This window comes from Sinohyriopsis cumingii, chromosome 11 (genome assembly GCF_028554795.1).
Source record: "Sinohyriopsis cumingii isolate HCF-2022 chromosome 11, ASM2855479v2, whole genome shotgun sequence".
NCBI classification, from domain to species: Eukaryota; Metazoa; Mollusca; class Bivalvia; order Unionida; family Unionidae; genus Sinohyriopsis; species Sinohyriopsis cumingii.
In genome coordinates, this window is record NC_142971.1 from 58071558 (window position 1) to 58095577 (window position 24020).

At 33.6% G+C, this 24020-nt stretch overlaps 1 protein-coding gene across 1 annotated transcript in view; it reads right to left on the reverse strand.

Moving 5' to 3' along the window:
- LOC149788517 (ubiquitin-conjugating enzyme E2 N) overlaps nucleotides 1–18866 on the reverse strand; it is a 36550-nt gene extending 17684 nt beyond the window's left edge. The window contains exons 1-3 of the mRNA XM_089974517.1: nucleotides 18712–18866; nucleotides 6446–6547; nucleotides 5183–5327 (exon numbers count right to left, since the gene is read on the reverse strand). Coding sequence (XP_089830643.1) covers nucleotides 5183–5327; nucleotides 6446–6547; nucleotides 18712–18747 — 283 coding nt within the window. The 5' untranslated portion in view covers nucleotides 18748–18866. The remainder of the gene's footprint in view (nucleotides 1–5182; nucleotides 5328–6445; nucleotides 6548–18711) is intronic.
- Nucleotides 18867–24020: the final 5154 nt, after the last annotated feature.

Consider the following 24020-nt stretch of genomic DNA (forward strand, 5'->3'; position numbering starts at 1 on the left):
ATGGGAGTTGAAATCGGACAAAAGGTTTTTGAGAAATGAAAGTAGCAGATGCATATGACATGATGCTTACTCAAGATGCCTGACAGACTTATAGCCACAAAAACAACGGCCCACTTATCATCAAAAAAGCTTATTGAAACAAACAAATCAAACATTTTTCTATTCTTTCATTGTCATTTTACTTTGATTCAAAATAAACAGAACAAATACAATTGCTCATTTCATGATTTTACTAATGTTAATTTTTTTTTTACATTATTTTTGTTGGAACAGAATTCTGTCACTTTAAACAAATGCTTATGGAACATCCTCAATAAGTGGTAGCAGTTTCCATACCTTTTATGAATTTGGTTATTAGCGCTTGATTTCAATAAGTGCCAAAAGCAAGAATTATCTGAGGTCTTATATACTTAAGATGCTATGGAGAAAAGGTAAGTCAAACACACATTTATTTTAACATATAATTTTGGTATTGATATTAACTGCAGAGTCATCAGAACTGATAAGGTAAAACTACTTAAAATGCAAAATTGGAAAATGTTTGTTTTTCCTGCAATTTACTGAAAAAACATTAAATGAAAGAATGAAAAAGGATTGAATTTTATTAGCATATATATCCAAGGTTTTCTGGGATGCCAGAATTTGCACGTATCTATGAAATCTTTGTAATCTTTATGCTTTAATGAGTCTAGAAACAAAATCTTTGTCCAGTACCTAACCTAAATTGTATCATATATACAGTACAAAATCTTTGTCCAGTACCTAACCTAAATTGTGTCATATCTACAGTACAAAATCTTTGTCCAGTACCTAACCTAAATTGTATCATATCTACAGTACAAAATCTTTGTCCAGTACCTAACCTAAATTGTGTCATATCTACAGTACAAAATCTTTGTCCAGTACCTAACCTAAATTGTATCATATCTACAGTACAAACTTTCTGTCCAGTACCTAACCTAAATTGTGTCATATCTACAGTACAAAATCTCTGTCTGGTACCTAACCTACTTTGTGTCATATCTAAAGCATGGAGTCTAGCACAAAAACAATTTTTTTTATCCAGTACCTAACCAACATTATGTCATATCTACAGTATGAACTCCTGCATAAATACATTTTTGTCCAGTACGTAACCTACTTTGTGTCATATCTACAGTATGAACTCCTGCATAAATACATTTTCGTCCAGTACCTAACCTACTTTGTGTCATATCTACAGTATGGAGTCCTGCATAAATACATTTTTGTCCAGTACCTAATCTACTTTGTGTCATACCTACAGTATGGAGTCCTGCATAAATACATTTTTGTCCAGTTGTTACGAGTCTATGCTCTTAAAATAAGTAAAATATATGAGATTTAACAAATAATTTATTTCAATAGACAGCAAAGTATTAAAAAAATAAGAAAAATTAACTTATAGTATTGCAAATGAAATCTAAATTGTAATCCAATAATTAAAACACAAGTCCTATCAATGAAAAGTTCTAAGTGAATCACAGTTCAAATCCCACTGAAAATCCAAGATGGCAGGCGATGACATATGCAATAGTCAGCGTTTTACTGATGTGTCAACAGTCTCTTGTTGAATCACAGAAAATATTATTCTAGTTTTTGAATGCTGTAAAGATTCCAGTAAATGTCTTTGCCCAAGAATTAATTTGAGCACTTCAGCTTTTCCAGGGAAAACAATCACATGAAATTCAATAATTTGAAGAAAATAAAATTTCAGCCCCAAACTGGACACAACATAAAACAACTTGACCTCTCAAGGGTTAAGGCACGAATGATATAAATCTTATCATAACATCAATTACAAGACTAACTAAAATGCAAAACAGATGCCCGGATGGGGGTCAAGAGTTCATTTTTCTGGGAAAAAATAGAAGTTTGTTTACAAATTAACACATGCCTCATGTCATGTATTCCAGGTATGACCTTGATTCAACTAAATGATTCTTACTCTTAGAAAGAATATAACTTTTTTTTACAGTTGTTTACCAAAACTGTCACTGATTTTAAGGTCAGCAACTAGATACAATGTTTCTATTATTAGGTATTTACATCAATGAAATAAATTTTAAAGAATCAATCAAGTCAAAGAGAACTGAACTTAATTCTTTAAAAAATCAAGTCCAGTAAACAATATTACATTATAATATCATGTAATGGAATATAAACTATTTTAAAACGAACACACAATTAATTTAAATATACATAATACCAGTACAAGACTTACTTTGTGTCAGATCTACAGCACAGGGTATTGCATGCATACAACATTTTTGTCCAGTACCCAACCTACATTGTGTCATCTACAGCATAGTCATAAATACATTTTTGTCCAGTGCCTAACATACTTTGTGTCATATCTATAGTATGACATCCTACATAAAAATATTTTTGTCTAGTATAATTATTTTTTGTCAGATCTACAGTATAGGGTCCAGCCTAAGCAAATTTTTGCCCAGTACCAGGCCTACTGTTGTTAAATCTACAGTAAAGAATCTAGATCACTGACATTTTTTTGTCCAGTACTGGACATAACTTATGTCAATTCAATGGCATTTGGGACATTCACATTCTAGTCTAAGATGAAATCTTGGCAGTTTTTTTAAAAAAAAGCACATTTTTAAGAAAATTATGTTTCTCCAAGAATTGTACCCAATCACATTATGTATGGAACATTAGCCTGCTACTGCATAAATCCAGCACCACTAAAAGACAAAAATTGTCTTTTCTGTCCTTTTCAAATAAATGACAATAACTTTTACCCATTACCTCCCTTGGCACAACCAGGTGTTGCTAGTTTTTAGCCATTGCAAGAAATCCTAACCAGAAGACCTGTTGCAAGGGCAAGTGAGCAACTAAAAGACAAAAAAAAAAACAAGTTTAATTTGTGGTTTGTTACTGGATTTCACTCTTCAAATTCCATAGCCAACATTCAAAGTTGGACATGAAAAATTTCCTAAATACCAGTATTGGACATGTTTTTTCCCATCTCAAAACAAGTCAGGAAAGTGCTAAATTCACATTCTTCTACTTTTATCTAGAATTCATTCCTTCTGGATGAATGGATTCAAAATTTCTTCATTTATTCATTCACACCATGTGAAACAAAAATAAATGGTCACTGATAACAGTCCCATGTGCACAATATCTACAATTTCTTAACTGTACGTTGGACTAAGCCGCCAAATTATCAAAACAACTTCAAATAAAGCGAATCTGGTAGAACTAATTAGCAGTGTTTTAAAAGATCTTGTGTTTACCCAACCCAGATACTTGTGAGCAGATCACACTTTGATTTTAATCCATCAAGTCAATACAATAAAAGTATTAAAAGGCACATTACTGATACTTCTCTTTATGAACTGATTAAATTAGTTATTTTTTAATTGATTATCAAAGATCTACTCCAGCGTGCAATACTGTATTTAAAGCAAATTGGTCATGTTAATTAAATTTTGAAATATATTTATCTTTAAATACAATGCATTGGAAAATCACAGGTATAAATATTAATACTAGTCAGAATTTGTATGAATGTTAAAACAACACGTGCTTCTTAAGTTCCTTTCAATGACACTTCACAAACTTGATGCAGTGCATTAATTTCTTAATATCTGCATAAAAAGCATTAATTCAAAAACTTTTGTTGGGCATTTAAAAAAAAAAAAGAAATTCACAAATATGCAATTATTATAAACAAAATTAAAAAATTTATGGGAATTTACAAAGCAGAGATCATCACCACCACCCCCAAGTCCAAAAAATGTACACATCTGTGCTGCTCCATACAGGCAAATGTGTAGCAAATGCCAAAAAAAACCAAAAGAAATTAATAACTCAGTAAAAAAACTAAAAATAACATCTTTGCAATGTTTACTAAGATCCCTCAGCCGCATAAAGAACATGTCAAGGTCAACTCACTAAGACATGGGAATAAACATAACAATGAGACATTTACACTGTCTAGAGTTATTTTGTGTTTAAGTTGTTACATTGTGATTAGCTCTTTCATCTCTGTGTAGTTCTTAAATAGAATATTTACTAAGTAATATGGAAATCTGGTTTGAAAATGTATCATAATATAGTGCTCCTTAACTAAAAAACAACAAGGTACTGCACATCAATGTGAACCCAGGTACCACTGTCCTGTGTAATCAAATAGTTCATTCATTAACTGTGCAGTTTATTTTGGTGGGATCATAGTTTGTAGCTATAATAGTTATTAAAAGTTCTTTAAGTGTCTGTTTGTCTTGTGTTATGGCTCTGCATTTATTTTTTGGTGTCATATTTTGGGCAAGTTAAGAAACTGAAAAGAAAAATATTGCAACTATGCAGGTTAAAGACAGCATTCTTCACTGAATTCAACATTTCCATAGCAGGAGAAAGTTAAATGTGAGTAACAGCTATGAACTGTGAATATCCGAGTACTCTGATATGTAAATGTATTTTCCTGATCTGTAATGTTAATACACATTATGATCATTCTTCATGTCTGATATTGTTATGAGTCATTCACACTGATTATTAGAAAATTAATGATGAAATTATATATTTCACATGTGTGTCAGTTTTGTTGTTGCTGTTGTAGGGTTTAACGCCATTTTTCAGCACACGATAGGCTATACATTGTGGCCAGTATTAATGGTGGAGAAACAAACCAGAAAGAACCACCAACCCACGAGAAGCTACTGGCAAGCTTTCTCACATACCCACATTGGCTGAATCTGAGACTCGAACCCACGCAGACAGAGGTGAGATGGCAGTGATCCGTAACAGACAGCACTTTAGACCACTCGGCCATTCGGGGCCCTGTCAGTTTTGTTGTATTTTATAAGCTGTAAAACGTTAACATAAAGTAATAATTGCCTCGGTGTAAGAGATGAAGTCTTAATTACAATATAATCCTGTTTGGAATATGTATATAAATTATAATTGTCACCTTGTTTTATCAGCCAGGGCTGCAAATCTAAGTTAGGAGTTTGTAACTCTAAGTTTTAAAATTCTTGCAAGAACCCTTCATACATGTGACTTAGAACCTGCAGACTGCACCAAACTTGCAAGTCTAACATTAGCTTACACACAAGTCACATTCAGAATCAGCTTTCAGTCATCGTAAATGGTATGATTGCAAATTAAAGTCTCAATCCAAAACAATAGTATACATTACCTTTAAGGATATCCAAACAAATTCTACCAAGCTTATCTATATTAGGATGGTATATTTTTGTCATAAATCTAACTTTAGGTGCTGACATTGGATACTCTTCTGGAAGGAACAGTTCTAAATTAAATGTTCCACCTTCATATGGGGACTGAAATGGGAAAAGGAATAACATTTTAATGTGTACTGATATGTAACTTTAGACAAATTGCAATAAATTACAGTCACGTTGGATGTTTCTTATGTAACTTTATTTATACAAATAATAATTACAGTCCCATTGTAGTTGTCATGCGTAATGATAAGTAGCATTATACAAATAGCAGTAAATTACAGTCTCATTGTAGTTTGTTTGACCTGTGTATTGACATGTAACTTTATCAATACGAATTCCAAGAAATTATAGTCACATTATAGGTTTCTTCCATTAACTTTTATCTGTACAAATAGCAATAAATTACAGTCCCACTGAAGTTTTTTTCTTGTGTATTTGATATGTAACTTTAGAAAAATAGCAATAAATTATAGTCACATTGTAGTTTTTTGATTAACTTTATCTGTACAAATAATGATAAATTAGTCACAATGCAAAATTTTAAAAAATTAAACTGCAGAAACTTCACCAAATATAACATGTACAGGACTTGATGGCATATATTACAATCCTGGTGACAGAGAAATGTGTGAGTTAGTTTAAGTATAAAAAAGGCATACTAAACAAAGATAAATGCATAAAAGGTAAACTCCTTCAAATGAAAATTTGACTTCACGCTTTATAAAGTCCAAGATTTTCACAGCTGGAGCATCATCATAGGACACAATCTCAGGGTAAAAAGGAAGTCTCATAGATTGGCTCTTATCACATGCAAGATGACATAACCAGCTCTTTCTATAACCATGTGCTTGCAGGGCTCAATATATGTAATTGGTTAATCTAAACAAGTTAATTCATATTATTATTTATTTTTATTATTATTATTATTAGTATTAACATTGTTGTTGTTGTCTTGGGCTGGGCCAATATGGGTATACAAGAAAATCTGCCCAAGCTACTCACTGTTCAGTGGTTCTTCCCAGCATATTCCAGCTTCTTCCTCCACCACTTATAGTGGCCACCATGTATAGCCAGCCTATTATGTACTGAACAATGGTGTTAAACCCACAACAATGAAAGATTATCAATATTATTATTACTTCCCTACTTTAATCCTAAACATAACTGGAAACAAAAGGCACAAGTCAATATGGTCTATACAAAGTGTAACTAACCTCTGATGGTCCAGCAACAACTACATGGAAATATCGAGCATTAGACTCATCTGGTCGAGCAGTTATACCAGGAACTGGTTCTGCCAACAATCGCTGTGTTTCCTATAAAAATTAAAAATATATGAAGTAAAACATGCCTCTGTGGATATCTTCTTCAAAAAACACTTGCCCATGCTGGACATCTTAAGGTTTCTCATAAAAAACACATGCAGGACAATTCTGTCTCTTAATAAAGAACACCTGCTGATACAGGACATGTCTAGGTCCCTTATAAAGTACGCCTGTTGATAAAGGACATTTCTGGGTCTATTTTCTTATCATTAAGGCTATCTGTGTAATCCATTCTTACTGTTCAGTTCAGAATGGCCTGAGTATTATGTCATCATTATTTTGCAGCTGAAATTACAATACTATGTTATCAACATGACTTAATTACATGGACATAATTATTACATTGTGGCATCAACATGACATTGCTTTTTATTTTGGTGTAGTAATGCGTTGTGAAATCTGGCAAAAACAGAACATAAAGCAATGTTTGTAACTTCCAGCTCTTACTAAATAATGATGAAAAAAATATATTTTTAAACCTAATGATATTGGCATAGAGCTTCAGTATAATCGGTATTTTACAGGCCTTATGTTATCGGCATAGTGCTTCAGTACGATCAATATTTTACAAGCATTATGATATTGGCATAGAGCTTCAGTATAATCGGTATTTTATTACAGGCCTTATGTTATCAGCATGGTGCTTCAGTATGATCAATATTTTACAAGCATTATGATATTGGCATAGAGCTTCAGTATAATCGGTATTTTATTACAGGCCTTAGGTTATCAGCATAGTGCTTCAGTATGATCAATATTTTACAAGCATTATGATATTGGCATAGAGCTTCAGTATAATCGGTATTTTATTACAGGCCTTAGGTTATCAGCATAGTGCTTCAGTATGATCAATATTTTACAAGCATTATGATATTGGCATAGAGCTTCAGTATAATCGGTATTTTATTACAGGCCTTAGGTTATCAGCATAGTGCTTCAGTATGATCAATATTTTACAAGCATTATGATATTGGCATAGAGCTTCAGTATAATCGGTATTTTACAGGCCTTATGTTATCAGCATAGTGCTTCAGTATGATCAATATTTTACAAGCATTATGATATTGGCATAGAGCTTCAGTATAATCGGTATTTTATTACAGGCCTTAGGTTATCAGCATAGTGCTTCAGTATGATCAATATTTTACAAGCATTATGATATTGGCATAGAGCTTCAGTATAATCGGTATTTTACAGGCCTTATGTTATCGGCATAGTGCTTCAGTATGATCAATATTTTACAAGCATTATGATATTGGCATAGAGCTTCAGTATAATCGGTATTTTACAGGCCTTATGTTATCAGCATAGTGCTTCAGTATGATCAATATTTTACAAGCATTATGATATTGGCATAGAGCTTCAGTATAATCGGTATTTTACAGACCTTATATTATCGGCATAGTGCTTCAGTATGATCGATATTTTGCAAGCATTATGATATTGGCATAGAGCTTCAGTATAATTGGTATTTTACATACCTGATGATATTGGCATAGTGCTACAGTATAATTGGTATTTTAAAGGATTGATAATATCGGCATAGAGCTTCAGTATGATTGGTATTTTACAGGCCTGATGTTATTGGCATAGATGAATTATCGAACATTTTCATGTCACAGCCATTACTGTTTCATTCTATTAGGAAAGACACATTTACCAATTGTGTACTGTGACTGGATGAATTATAGACCATTTTCATGTCATAGCTATTATTGTTTCATTATATTAGGGATGACACAGTTACCAATTTTGTACTGTGACTGGATGAATTATGGAACATTTTCATGTCATAGCTATTATTGTTTCATTATATTAGGGATGACACAGTTACCAATTCTGTACTATGGTTGGATGAATTATGTAACATTTTCATGTCATAGCTATTATTGTTTCATTATATTACGAAAGACACAGTTATTAATTTTGTACTGTGGTTGGATGAATTATGGACCATTTTCATGCCAAAGCTATTATTGTTTCATTAGATTAGGAAAGACACAGTTACAAAGATTTTCTAGCCCGACCTTGCTTGGTCTGACAGTGCTGTAACAATGAGGTCAAGTTTTAAATGCCAGAAACAGTCAGGTTATTTATCTAACTCAAGAACTTACTATCCATTTCTCTTAATAGCTCCCAAGAATGTGATGCAAACAGTTACAAAATAATATAAAAATCAGCTGAGGACCTTATGAATTCTGTGGCAATTTTAATGCAGAGTAAATCAACTAAACATTCAGCCTTCAAGCCATATTTTCAGCATCTTATTTAATTGCTCTGATTGCAATGACTGTATATGCACGAGACATGAAACTCAACCCAGGGCTAAAGCCATGGTCTGAGAAATGGCAGGCTTAACTTTCCCTCCAGATGAAACTAGATGCAGTGATGGTGTACAAGTGGGGTAGAAGTGAGGTAAAAATATAGTTTATATTTACATAAGTATATTTATATGTATATATGCTGTGGGTGACATATAAATATATGTGCACGATCTGCATTAGAATTTTCTAGCCATGTTTTTAAACTAGCAATTATAGTGCTGCACATTGTTGTATAATTATCCTTAAAAATGACCATTCCACATTACATGGTAAAATCTGTTCCAAGTAATCTTTAAAAAGTAACCATTCCACCATTACAAGGTAAAATCTGTTCCAAGTAATCTTCAAAAATGACCATTCCACCATTACAAGGTAAAATCTGTTCCAAATAATCTTTAAAAAGGACTATTCCACCATTACAAGGTAAAATGTGTTCCAAGTAATCTTTAAAAATGACCATTCCACCATTACAAGGTAAAATCTGTTCCAAATCTTTACGAATAATAGTCCACTGATGGGACAGTTAGTCTACTCTAAGAATGTTTTTTTATCAAAAATTCAAGACCGTTCATCCTTTTAAACTGCAGTGTTAAAACCATCTGTGATGTTCTTGCATAATACTTTCAAATTATCCACTGATGTAAATATTCCATGTTGATATCATAATCCATTCCTGAGAATTAATGACTAGATTTTCAGTATGATTACTGTGACAGTCATATTGAGGCCAGATTAGGACTAACTAGATATTATAATTCATTTTCTGGTGAAATCATACTAAATGTTGGCACTATTTTCATTTAGTACTGTACAATCTGTCTTAAATGATCTGCCACAGAATTGTGGTCTCTTGAGTCATGTGGTCTTTTTAACAGATAAAATGTGGACTCTCAAAACAGATGGTCTCATAGTAATGGCCTTTCAAGACAGGTTTTACTGAACTAAATAAATATCATAAAAAGTTTTCAGGTGAAAACCCAATATTGAATTAGCTTTCGGTGTAGTATTGAGATTTTCATGATGAAAGCTGTGGCAGTCACATACGACATCAAATTGGCACAATTTTAGTTTAGACCAGCTAGATACCATAAGGATTTCCTGTGAAGATTCCATGCTGATATAGTTTCTCTTCTGATGGAGTAGTAATAACAAGGGTTTCAAGCCTTCCACCATGGACGTCCAAGCAAAACTATTTTCACTTAGGACCAATCAGAGAGCATAAAAAGTCTGCAGGTGACAACCTCATGTCAATATGACTTTCTGTTGTAAAGTACTACAGGTAAGTCAAAATAATCCTAACTTCATTGCAGTGTCCTAATCCAAATAAATGGGCCATAACAATTCTAGAAATATCTAAAATATAGAAATATCTAAAATAATTAATAAATCTCATGAAAACAGTGATATATATATATATATATATATATATATATATATATATATATATATATATATATATATATATATACACACACACACACTTTATCCATCCAGTGTGATTTTAGATACAATTTCCATGATATTGCTACAGGTGTCCACTACAATTATATAGGTATGTAGGTGGACATGGGGGGGGGGGGGTACTAGAGCAAAATAGTAACTCTTGACCCTGTCATTTCATGTAAGCATATCTTAAATGTGAAGTACTCTTCAACTTGCATCGACTTCATGCCCCTCTTCTTCCAGTTTCAATACAATGCATAAATAATTAATGCAAAACACGGACGTTCATGCCAGTTTTCCTTCTAAAGAATCAGGTGGAATGTCAGAAAATGGAGTTATAAGCTCCGAAGTCATTTTCATGCTAATTTGTAGAATGCCAGAAATAACAGTAAATTAATGAATTCCTGCTGGAAATTCAGAAGTTCCTTAAAAAAACGAGTGAAAAATTGATTTTTTTAAAAGTCTAATCAGAAGCTAAGTAGGACTTAGTGGATATATCAAGGTACATTAAGTTTAATATCAGTTAAATGCAGCATTTTCTTTATCTGCAATTTAATATCAGTCAAATGTACTATTTTCTTAGTTCAATATCAGTCAAATGAATTTTTTAAAGCCTGAATTTCAATCAATCAAATATTTTATTTTCTTTGTCTTAAGTTCAATATCAGTCAAATGTATTTTTCTTATGTTCAATGTCAGTCAAATGTATTTTCTTTGTATTTAATATTTTTAAGAAGAAAAAAATCTGGTAATAGAAATGTCTACTGAAACAAAATACATGTCTATGGTAAATCATGTATAAGGAAAAATACAAGTCATCAAATTACACTAAGGAAGTATTGATGTTATTGTTGTTGTGGGGTTTAACGTCATTTTTCAGCATATGATAGGCTATACATGGCGGCCAGTATTAATGGTGGAGGAAGAACCCAAGGAAACCCCAGAAAGAACTGACCCACGAGAATACAGAAGTATTGATGGCAGGAAAACAGTCAAATGATTAATGTGTACAACAGACAATGAACGAGTCCTGTTTGTCTGTCAGAATTAAATTTTCTTTTTGGTTCTATTGATTTTTGGAATACACAATAAAAACACAAGCTGAATTTATTTGGGTAAAATGCCCATAAAATTGCACTGAATTCACAAGTCCTGTATGACATGTACAAGCAGCATTCAGTTATCAGGATACATACACTTCAATGCCATGCACATTTACTAACATGTCCTGAAATTTTCTGGACTGACTTGGACATAGGCCTAATCGAAACCATCTGAAAAACTAACATTGATCTGTTCAATATTTCCAAAGCATGTCATTTATGCTGTTAATCAGTCATTCCACCGAACATATGAACATGTAAACCTGGCGGTATTGACCACTCATCTCTACCTTTAATTCAAAATATGATATACAGGTAGTAATAAATGCAATTAACAAATAAAGGACACAATTTATACAAAATAATAATACTTCTAATAATAACAATACCATCAGTACATAAAGAAGTCTTTTTTACTTGATGCTTTATCATAGGTACAATGACTGAAATAATTTCAATATACAATGAAAAGATTATTTTTAAAAATTATCTAGTTAAAAGTGTCAAAACCCATAAGGTCTCACACAAACTGTAATTCTGCCTTAATGTTATAACAGTGACTTCTTTACTGTTTTTTTACTTAAATATTTTCTCCAGGCCACTAATGCAGACATGAAATGGCCATACAGAAATAAATCCTGTGGTGACAACAGTGAGTTAATTACATCACATTAATAATTATACTATACCTCTGTTATGGCTTTTACACCTGTCATAAAGTTACACTGGCATAAACTTTTGCTATCAGGTGCAAGTATTTAATGTTTATACATGAAATTCAATTTCTGATGATTATTACACCTGGTCATGTCTACATCTTGAGTTACTGACACCCCCAGTAATCCTGCCTTTTTCTCATAATCTGACAAGTTTATATAGATATTTGCAGTAATCTGTACTGGATTATCAGTATACTGTAGCAGGTGTCCTCCTGGTACATGCACTGCTGTATACTGCCAATGAACTGGTTTTTGCTGCATTTCTACAAATGGCATACAAATCAAATTTCTACTACAGCTTTCTTTTGCTTCATGTGGATATTTCTTTTCCAATGTGTGTTATTCCAAAACTACAAAAAGGTTTATATCCACAAAGAAAATGGCTGTACTACTGGGTGAAATAATCAATATATCAATATTTATTCCTTCTCAATAACTGTATTAGTATAAAAGGCAAAGAATCTATACAAAAAAATACTTACCCTATTGAAGTTACTTAATCTTCAGTAGTCATAAATAATTACCTGTGCTAGTCATTTGAATTTTTTCTTTAAATTTAGAATTTATCTGAGTCAGCCATACATCCAATTATTTATATCAGTAAAAAAAAAAACCAAAGACATCAGCCACTTAACTTCTACAAATTAGTAGCTACATGAAGACTAACTCAACTTTTTTTTAAATATACACTGCCCCCCCATGCTGATTATTGAAAATCCCATCAGTATGTTAAACCAGTGACATAAAAAAGACATCACAGATTTGTTCCCATGTATGATTTAAGTAATTTACTGATCATTTAGTAACCACTTTTATGCAAAGCTTCACTGCTGCTTCAAGGCATGCCTACTTGTGTTGAATATGAGGGTACACCTTCTGTGTCTCATGCAGTGAACTATGTTACAATCATTTCTGATAGGTGGCTATTGTTTGTTCAAGTCCAGAGTAAAATAAAACATCGATCAGAACCAACTGTATCTCACTCAATGCATGACACACTAGAAGTACTGGCATCCTAACAACTCTAGAGAAGGGAAATTACCAATGATCAGCAGAAACAGATACAAAGCAACAGAGAAATGTCGCACAACAGGCTGTTAAATGATACATAAAGTACTTTTAATTGCACATGGGGAACAAGTCTGGTATGTCTTCTTTTACACTCATATATGTCATCAGTGACTGACCGTGCCAACTGGATAAAATTTAAACAAAAGACTAGCAAAGAATCTGCAAGGGGCAGATTGCAGGTAGATCTGGTTGTTCTAGGTAAGGTTTCCCTTGCACAAGGAAACTGCACTATTTCTTCTGTTTTAATGACAACACCATAAGGCCTTCCAAATTTAGTGAAGACACGAAACTGTTAACAAAAATGTTTTAAAGCATTCATGTAGTGCGAAACAAAGGGCACGGTGATCTATTTAAAGCCCTGCACCTGATCAAATAGGGCAGCCTCAAATGGCCTAAAAAGCTAGGAAAAAAAATCATTGACACCTAACAGGTGGTCTGTTTGAAAGTACACTGTATTTCTTTTATCTTGTCAGGATGCATCATAAGAACAGATGATAGGTCTATGTTTGTCTGTAATCTGCTTGCTAGAAATATAACCAAATATGTCAGCATATATAAAATGGTACCACCATACTATACAGAGAACTCCAAAGAGGAAAGACCATGAAGCAGATACATGTATTGATAATGTGTCGAAGCAGATACATGTATTGATAATGTGTTGTATCATAGGCTGTTTATCAGGAATCATATTGATATGCAGCAGAGGTGTATTGTTTCAACTCTAGTTGTACTGCAGGGATCATGTCCTACATGTTGCATACAATAAACCATGATAAGCAAGGAGCCCCAAGTGTTGTTGTTGTGGGGTTTAACGCCATTTTTCAGCACGCAATAGGCTATACATAGCGGCCAATATTAATGGTGGAGGAAGAACCCGGGAAAACCCCGGAAAGAACCACCAACCCACGAGAAGCTACTGGCAAGTTTTCTCACATACCCACTTTAGCCAAATCCAAGACTCGAACCCACGCAGACAGGTGAGATGGCAGTGATCTGTAACAGAGAGCACTTTAGACCCCCAAGTGTTGTATGAGCTGGCATCAAATGCAATGGCAAAACTGAATAACTTTGCCATTTATCAATAATCTAATGAGAATATGATGTTCATGGGTGAGAGGACAAACTTTACTGCACACATGCAATGATATCATCACATCATAGCCACCAATGTGGACACAAGAGTTAATAAAATGTAAATTAATTTAGGAGCATGTCTCATAACTCCAAATGTAAGGATGTTTCCAAACACCATTTACTTAGAGATTTAAAAGAAATTAAATGAAACTTTGACTTCTTGTTTATGCATTTGTTTACTTCTTCACATTTTCCCACTACACTTATATAATGGAATCTGTCCTGACTAACAATACAGGAATTCTGGTAAAACCTACCATAGTAAGTCTAAAGATATTCACTTACCCACCCAACCCTGCAGTTTGTGCACACTTTTAATTTTAAAAACAAAAAATTCCACCCTAATTATCACCAGAGGGACCCTAACACTTTAATCTTGTTCATGTGCCAAACCAGAGTTTCAAGTATATATAATAAGCATGCTGTTTTTTCTCCAGTTCCTGGAAAATTTCATTTTCAGTAAAGGGATGAGGTTCCTCGGACTACACATATATAGAAGGTAAAAACTGTATGCATTCAATATTTCCAATGTCTATTTGTAATATTTCTCAAATAATTTAATGAAATAAAATGGGAAAGCAGTTTAGCTCTTATGTACTTAATTCCAAAGGGGTGAACCTCCCATATATAAGAAATCTATTGAATTATCTGGAGCTAATCAAAGACAATGAATCAAATCACTACTGCTGTCTGAAGGGGCTCTAAGTAGCCGAGTGGTCTAAAGCGCTCTCCATTACGGATTAATGCCATCTCACCTCTGTCTGTGTGGGTTCGAGTCTCGGATTCAGCCTATGTGGGTATGTGAAAAAGCTTGCCAGTAGCTTCTCGTGGGTCGTTGGTTCTTTCCAGGGTTTTCCCATGTTCTTCCTCCACCATTAATACTGGCCGCCATGTATAGCCTATCGTGTGCTGAAAAATGGCGTTAAACCCTAAAACAACAACTGCTGTCAGAAAAATTAGACTGGCCTACACAAATATGGACATAATGTTAGTAAGGAAATTCCAGTTTGGTTTGAAACACAAACAACAAGACACAGTGTTAAGGACCCCCCTGGCAACAATCAGCTTGGAAACGTTTCATTTTAAAACACAGTAGATGGGTACACAATGCTGGAGGGTAGACAAATACCTCAGATACTTTATTCAATTTTGACACACATGCTCTAGTAGAACTGATATTCATTACTAAAACCAAAGGAAAGGTATGGTCTGCCATGTGACTACATGTATATTTGGGCTAAAAATAACAAAGTCCACTGGCTGCACCTGCTGGGGGCAGACAGACATGAAAGAGTGCCAGCTTATCCAGATATCGTCCTGGGCTTCGCCAATGTCGCAAATTGCGATTTTTTTTCCTTATTGGCGACAAAAATATCCCATCTGGCGATTTTTTTGGCGACATACTTTTTGGTTATTTAATTTGTACATACAATCATGGATTTGGACTGGATAAATTAAAAGGCAGAACGAAAGGAAGCCACAAACTTGACTAAGCAATGCATTGGTATCAATCTGTTACACAAACGATCCTTTGTTCTTATTGACAACCCCATCTTTACAGTGCATTGTTACATCATAATCTGCTTATGCTGACATCTGGTCTGAGTACTGTATGCTGCGATACAGTCAATCATGCTACCGCACTATACCTATAACTGACCGACTTCTGAAGATGCGAATAGAACAGATACAATTAATTGTATGGCTAATCCTTCTGTTTTTTTTATACATATACCAATACAATAGTTTTGCTGAACCTTCATAGAAAACTGATAAGCTTTGAAGTACCGACAACTGTGTATAAATACAAAGCAAATGGAAACAATCTAAATCACAATTACATCTGTCGCCAGTGCAGCATTTTACTCATTGATCTTTTCCTTTTGCCATCAGTCCTGTGTTACGGCTGCAGAGACTTAAACTCCGCAACAAGAAATAGCAAAAAAAAAAAAAAAAAACAGTTTTGCATAATTAATAATAATTATTTATTTCTCAAAATACAGGAGTGAAAGAATCCCTAAGTTGGGTGTGAATTTATGCTTATATATTCGGTCCAATATTGCCAGGTGTTGACTCGTGTAAGTTTCATTCGTGGGAATGGAGATCCTATTTTTCTTGTCGAGAAAATTTATACAGCATTCAGTGATCATTCTTGGGATTTAGGAAGCAATTTGCTACAAGCTTTGTGAAGCTAGCCATAAAGGGTGGGGGGGCTGCATGTACAGATGTGAAAAATTAGACTTTGAAACTGCATTCAACAAGTGGGCAGCCCTAAAATCGCGACGGATCTTCATGTAACACTTTGTAACATTTTGTTAATGCTTCTTGTAATTAAAGTATTAACTAATCCATCTTTTGTAATTTTCATTGCCTGTTACATTAATAGACTAAATTAACACTTGGAAAAATGTACACTACTTTTTTGGCGACACTTTTTGAAAATTGGCGACAAAATATTGAGGTTGGCGATTTTTTTGGCGACAGCTTTTTAAAAGCCAGGACCATCCCTGTTATCAATAAATTATGTCTTTCAACTGTTTTGAAATTGATGGGTAGTAAAAAGCTGTGTCACCCAATAAGCAAGGTTTATTTACAGAGCATGCCAATTTGAAGTCTAATTAGTCATGGGGAATTTAAGTAGAATGTCAATAGTATCATCAACGTCTCTGACAAATGGACAATTCTGGCTATGATGTGTTCCTATACCTTGCAATGGAGAAATAAAACAAATGTCAAAGGCAAAACAATTATACAAGTAAAAACTTGACCTTAATAGAGTTGTTTAACAGGAAGTTTCCCTTAAGATCAAGTTACTAAGCCAATACAAAGTAAAATATGAACTGTCCTTTGGCCATCATGACAGATAACACAATATTCCCACAGTGATTCACTTTCCAAAAAAGGCTTGCTAGATCATATTTGGACATTATATGATACATTATTCAATGCATACCATATTTAATACAATCTAATTGTGTCTCCAAACAAGGAAGTAAAATCCTTATATGACAAGTAAATAGATTAACTAATATGACAGATGGTCCAACAGTAAATTTTGTGTTTAGATGTGTTTCTACATTGGAATTCAGCAATACTGGTAGCCCTACAACATAAGACACACCACCCGATATTTTTGTTCTGGAGGGTGATGGGTCTTATAGCCTAACTAACGGCACTGTGTAGCGTGTTTTAATATCGACTAATGGTATAACGAAAGTCAATTTTTGTAAAAATATCACACACAACTGGCAACCAATAATGACACCTTCCTACAAAGTAAAGTTACGTTTTTGTCAGACTTTACTTACCCTGATGTCTTTTCTCTAATAAATTCAAATTCTCACAAAAGAAATGGACCCGTTTTCAAGTTTCGTTGGCTGGAAAGCAATGAAAGCCAGGAATGCCAAAATCGGGTTAAATTGAAATATTATTCTTTTACGAAATGAATAAAAATATATTACGCCTTTAGAACTGTAAAGCAACGTTAAATTTCATTCAAGAAACATATCCGCCACATGAAACTACTAAAACATACTTTGGCATACCTCGACTACAGTCACATTGCAACAAATTCAAATTTATTTCAACAGAACATGAAAATGTATCCATTTGCTAGTGTTATGTTTTCATTACGCCAGGATAAAGACAGGTTAGTAAGCATATTAATTACTCATAAATTAGTGGAAGAATATCGATATATGCTGCCAAATGTGCGAGATATTCTTGAAACTTTGACTACTCGTTCAGATGTCAACGACATCAGAACATGCTATACAAGCCCATTATTTGGCCAGTAAGACATAGCATTTAAACAAAAACAACATGTGCTATGTCTTACATTATAGGACTACAATACTGGTATTACAAAGAATCGGCGATTTAAGAATAGGTATATTATTTTCTTCAAACTTTTTTACCATACGCTGAAAAACCGTCAGGTGTGATTCACACCCGGTTGTTCCACTGATAAATAATGAAATGTTTTCGTACCCTGTCCACAAACTAGGGGTACTAATAATATTAGTACTGGGAAAGCTAGTGCCTTTTGTCAGTGATCTGACACGTGTTGATCTACTTATATGCAGAGTAGCCGCTTCTTAAGTGGAAGGCCATACAAATAACGATATCTACTATAATGCCATACTGTTACCCCTCTGACTCAGTCTGCATTTCACCCTATGCCAAAAATTCCAATGCGAGTTCAGACTTCATAAGGCATGTCATGTCATTCTGCAATGCAGTTTCCGGTGTATCACAAAATGTTTCATGTTTAAAAAGTTGAGAAGTATTGTTTATACTTAGTACAGCCTAATAGACAGAACAAATATTTGTTTCCATTGTAATTACACTTATCACACCTTGATAATTCGTCTGGGAAGTCCCACTCCCGTCATCTTTTTGGTTAATCACGAAAACTGAAAGAAACTCTATTCGGTTATTCTCGAATGGCGGTCAAATAAAGCTAGTCAATCGTAGAGAGACGTTAGTTTCGTAACTGTACTAAAAAGCTTGTTGGGTCCCAGCTGCGTCTTGTTAGAATTTGCTAAAACCATACGGAATCAATGGCGAGGGAAGCAGCAATATTAACTTTTTTTTCTTCTTCCAATTACGTACCGAGATGTGGACGGGTAATTCAAAGCCATGCTATCTCTTTTTTATATGTACTGCTTGCTTTTTGCAGTATGCGCGTCTGAACCTATTGGAGATTTTCTGAGTAACGGGTTCTATTTTTAGCAATGAGGATATCCCCGCGATGACATCACTCCCTAGCCAGACACACATAGCGTGCATGTTCCAACAGAACTATTTAAATATCTACAAATGGATGGGAAAGGTGAAACAAAACTACTCATATATGGACGGGCACAACAATTATTTTGTTAATATGCATTGCATACGTTCACGTCTCAAATTTTACGTTATAGTGTTATGTATCTTTAGTTTACATTGTTTGCTATTTTTTTTAATATTATTTCATTGCATGCTTTTGTAACGTAACATTGTATGCATTTATGCTTGACCAAAATTGACTATTTTATATTTTCTTTTGTGTAAACAACTAATACATAGCTAAAGTATTGTCTAAAATCAGAATCGCTCCTTATCATCGATAGAGATATTTTAGTATTGTGGCTAGCAATGGACTTACGGTTAAAGTTAAAACAATCCCTACTAAAGTCGTAATTTACACTCAGTTGAATATGACTCCAAAATCAGGAATCCATAAAATCAATAGTATGGCGTACCACTACTACTTTCTAAGCTTTCAAAACAGTTAACTGTTAATAGTGCAATATGTACTAACAGTCGTAGCAAGTCTTGATGCTGTAGTGATAGTAAAATACGCACTACAGCAGTCGCAGGAGGTTTTGATGATGTTGTGATAGTAAAATAGGCACTGCAACACTCGTAGCAAGTCTTGATACTCTTGTTAAATAGGCACTCCAACAGTCGTAGCAAGTTTTGATGCAGTAATGATAGTAAAATAAGCGCTACAGCACTCGCAGAAAGTCTTGCTGCTGTAGTGATAGTAAAATAGGCACTACAACATTCGCAGGAAGTCTTGGTGCTGTTGTGATAGAAAAATATGACTATAACAATCACAAAAGGTCTTGATACTGTAGTGATACTAAAATAGGCACTACAACACTCGTAGAAAGTCTTGATGCTGTAATGATAGTAAATTGGCACCACAACACTCGCACGAAGTCTTCATATTGTAGTAATAATAAAATAGACACTAGAAGACTCATAGAAAGTCTTGATGTTGTAGTAATAGTAAAATGTGCACTAAAACACAGGCAACTAGTCTTGATGCTTCTAATAGCTATTTATTTAAATTTATACCTTTTATTGTAAAATAAAACAATTCCAAAGTGGTCAGAAAATCTACATTCTACTAATCTCGAGCCCCTCAGACTTATTTTAAAACACTGAATTCTCTCTGGGAGCACACGCCTCTCGTTTAGCTTAGCCAATCATGATTACTACTTTAACCGTCAATATTTTTGTTACTCCCATTGAAGTCAGAATAATCCTCTCTGCCGCCTTTATTAATAATTATTCTGGAAAATATTATCTATGACACATGTTACAAATGGCCCGCGACTTCCTAAACCTTTCCCTGGTTCGTCTCAACTCTTGTTATTTTACCGCTATTGACCTAGTGTTAGCATTGCACTCTGTCTAGCTCGATCCTTTAACTGCGAGAGTCCTAATGAATATTCAATTCATGCAACAAACAGAGCAGATTCAATCCCTCACAGTCAACAACTTATGGCGAGTCTAACCCATATGTCAAATTTAACGTTTTCGTGTCACGCCGATCACGACAGAACGTACTGCAAAGTTATCTCCGCAAAAATTATTCTACAAAATTTTGCAATATTACAACTTGTTATGTGAAATTGTATGTTTGTTCTCCTGCTTTGAAAGTTTTTGTTTCTACATGTGCTACCCGAAATGTTGATTTTTGTTCACTTATTATTTTCGTATTTGTTTAACCCTTTCTTATTTTAATGTCTTTTTCATTTTTTATTAAAATAATGAAAGTATGATTTTATTGAATTATTTCTATGAATTTTGTTTGACCAACACGTTTAACATATGTTTCTATCATTTTCATATTCAAACTTGAAAACTAATTCAGTTGAAACAAATATCTGAATTTAAAGTGCGTCATTCTTTAAAAGTATTCGAAATTTTATATAGCTAAAAGGACATTATATCTGTGTCATCAATCGTAAATGTTAATTATCACGACATAACAAAGCTATAATCCTTCATTGTTCATAAACCTTATATACGTCATGACTGAATGAACCACTCAAACGTATTTGTTGAAATCGCATTCATAATTGAATAAGCAGCCACGGTACATCTCCCTTTAATAATTTTGTTTCATGAAACATTTCTTGATTATATTACACACTTTCCTTTTCTCTTTCTTCCTTTGTTTGTTTTGAACCAAATAGATGATTTATTTTTCGTTTGGATAATCGTAATCGCCATCAATTTTAATTGTTCCAATATTATCCACATATAATGCATATGTTTTGTTAGAATCATTCTATATTTCTCCACGACTTCCACTTAAAAGGCCTTCAATCTATGTCGTGGTCTAACAGTGGAAAACTTAAAATCATGTCGTAATCAAACTTTTGGAAAGCTTTAAGTCTATGAAATGTCATGTTCTAACTGAGGAAGGCCTTAAAGTCATTGTCGAGGTCTAATGGATGAAAACCTTAAATCTATGTCGTGTGTTGTTTTTTATAGACGAAGGCCTGAAATCTATGTCGTGTGTTGTTTTTTATAGACGAAGGCCTGAAATCTATGTCGTAATCTAAAAGAGGAAGAATTTAAATATACGTCGTTGTTTACCAATTTAAGTTCACTTCTTTCAGTGTTCGTTGTCAGCATGGCTGCAAAACCATCGCCTAAGCATTGTGGTTACACAAGGAAAAGCTAATATATAGTCCGACCAAATTAATATTTTTCTCATTTGTCAGTGCTATTTTAGTTAATAAATATACAAACATCCGCAACTCCTATTTCACTTGAATATAAAGAAAATGACAATTTATTTGAGAACTGTCGAATTTTGTAATCAGTCATACATTTATTCAACACAGCAATTCTCTTTACCTATATTGAGTGCTTAACTTTTGTTCATGGTTGTTGATTGTACTATAAGATAAAGGTCATTGTAAACTACGTGTTTGTATAGCTAACTTTGTCCATGATTGTTAGTTGTAAACAACATATTTACATGGCGAGAGTTCAGGGTCAATCTTGTTGCATTTAGACAATGTTTTCCTTTGGAAATTCTTCACATTCTATTACGACGTGAAATCTGTATTTATAGGGATTAAGACATTATTTTGGAACTATTGTGAACTCATTCAAAGACATTTTGGACTGCGTCACCTTGGTACATCAGAACATTCAGGACTATTGGAATTCGTTTTAGATACATTATGGGCAAGCGCCAAGCAAGCCCTACACGGAATGGGGGGAGGGGGCGCCACCAAACATGCGAAGTGGGCCAGAATTATATGTTGTGGAACGGGGATCAGAATTTCTTGGTACGCCACTAACCTCACTGAAAAGCAGCGAAAAATGACATATGAGTTAAAGACATAATCATTTTGCAATACGTTTCCATATTATATCCAGTTGTAAAACTTCTGTATGTTTTTTAATTACTTCAACTAACACTTCGAACCCACTTTGAACTAAAAATTTCAGTCTGTCGCATATTGAACCATCATGATTTCGATATGTCTTGAATAGATCTTTTTTTTATATGGCACGGTAATACATTAGGCTAACTACCGTGTTGAACTTATTCTTCACAATGTAAAGCCAGTTGTTACATGACTGACTCCACTTATTATCAACCTTATTACAATTCGCTTTTGAAGACGATTCGTTTATATGCTTGAAATACCGACCCAACTTAACTGCTTCTCAAAACGGCAAAAAGATAAGTCGGTTTTCTTTGCAACAAGCATCTTTTTTTAGAAAATGCTGACATATTTCTTTACTTTCATATATTCCGACAGAAATTACTTTGTATATGAAATTAGAAAAACAGCGTGATGCCAAAAGCTGAATATTGATCAAACGGCTGTCAGCATATGCTCGAGAAATGAACTTTAACTAATCCGAAGTTTATTAACGTTAGCAGTTAATAAAACAGGGAAAATTAATTGTGCCAGAATAGAATACTATTTTCTGAAAGAGCAGTGCATGAATTGTGAAATAAAATAAGAAGACTAAGCAAGGTTTTGTTGATTGAAACTCTGGAATATTTTAATTGTGGAGAATCCATTTGTCAGTGTTTTAGAGTATATTGCAATAAACCAAAAACTTGTGTCAATAATGATAGATATGTATCCCAATTATGTTTTCATTTGGAAAGAGGCTGTTGCTAAAGAGACCCTTTAAAACTCTATTTATTTATAACACGAATGAACTTTTTTTCAATAGAACTAAAAATGAACACAAATATAACAGACATTTTCAATAATGAAATGCAGTTCAAATTAGGGCAGTATGCTGATGACGCATTTCTATTAAACGGTTCTCCATTGTCCTTGACGACATTCGTTCATATTTTTAATGACTGTCTTGGATTCTGGTCTGTTTTGCAGTGAATTTTTTAATAATTAAAATAATTTAGATTGGAAACAAAGAATATTTTATTGAAAAATTATGCCCAGATATATATATTAACTGGTTAATTTCCAATTTTAGGTTACTTTGAGTTGAGTTCTCTTTAAATTTGGAGGATATTGTAGAACTTGATTATTCGACGAAGTTGAAGGTAGTAAGAAATCGCTTATCTGTTGGAGCAGAAGAAATTTATCCCTTATTGGATAAATTACTTTGATAAAATCCTTGATTTTGCCAAAATCTGTCACTGTTCTTGCAGCTGTACCAAGTCCTCCACCCCAAATTGAAAATGTACAGAATACATTACTTTTCAAGTTTATTTGGTGTAAAAAAAAAACTAAGAAGGAAGGGGGTTTAAATATGATTTACTTGCGTTCATTTGTTTGTTATATAAAACTTTCCTGGATTAGGCGCGTTTTAGTAAAAGAAGATGGATTATGGCACAAACTTAGTTTCTGAAAAGAAATACGGAATTATACTGTTATTAAAA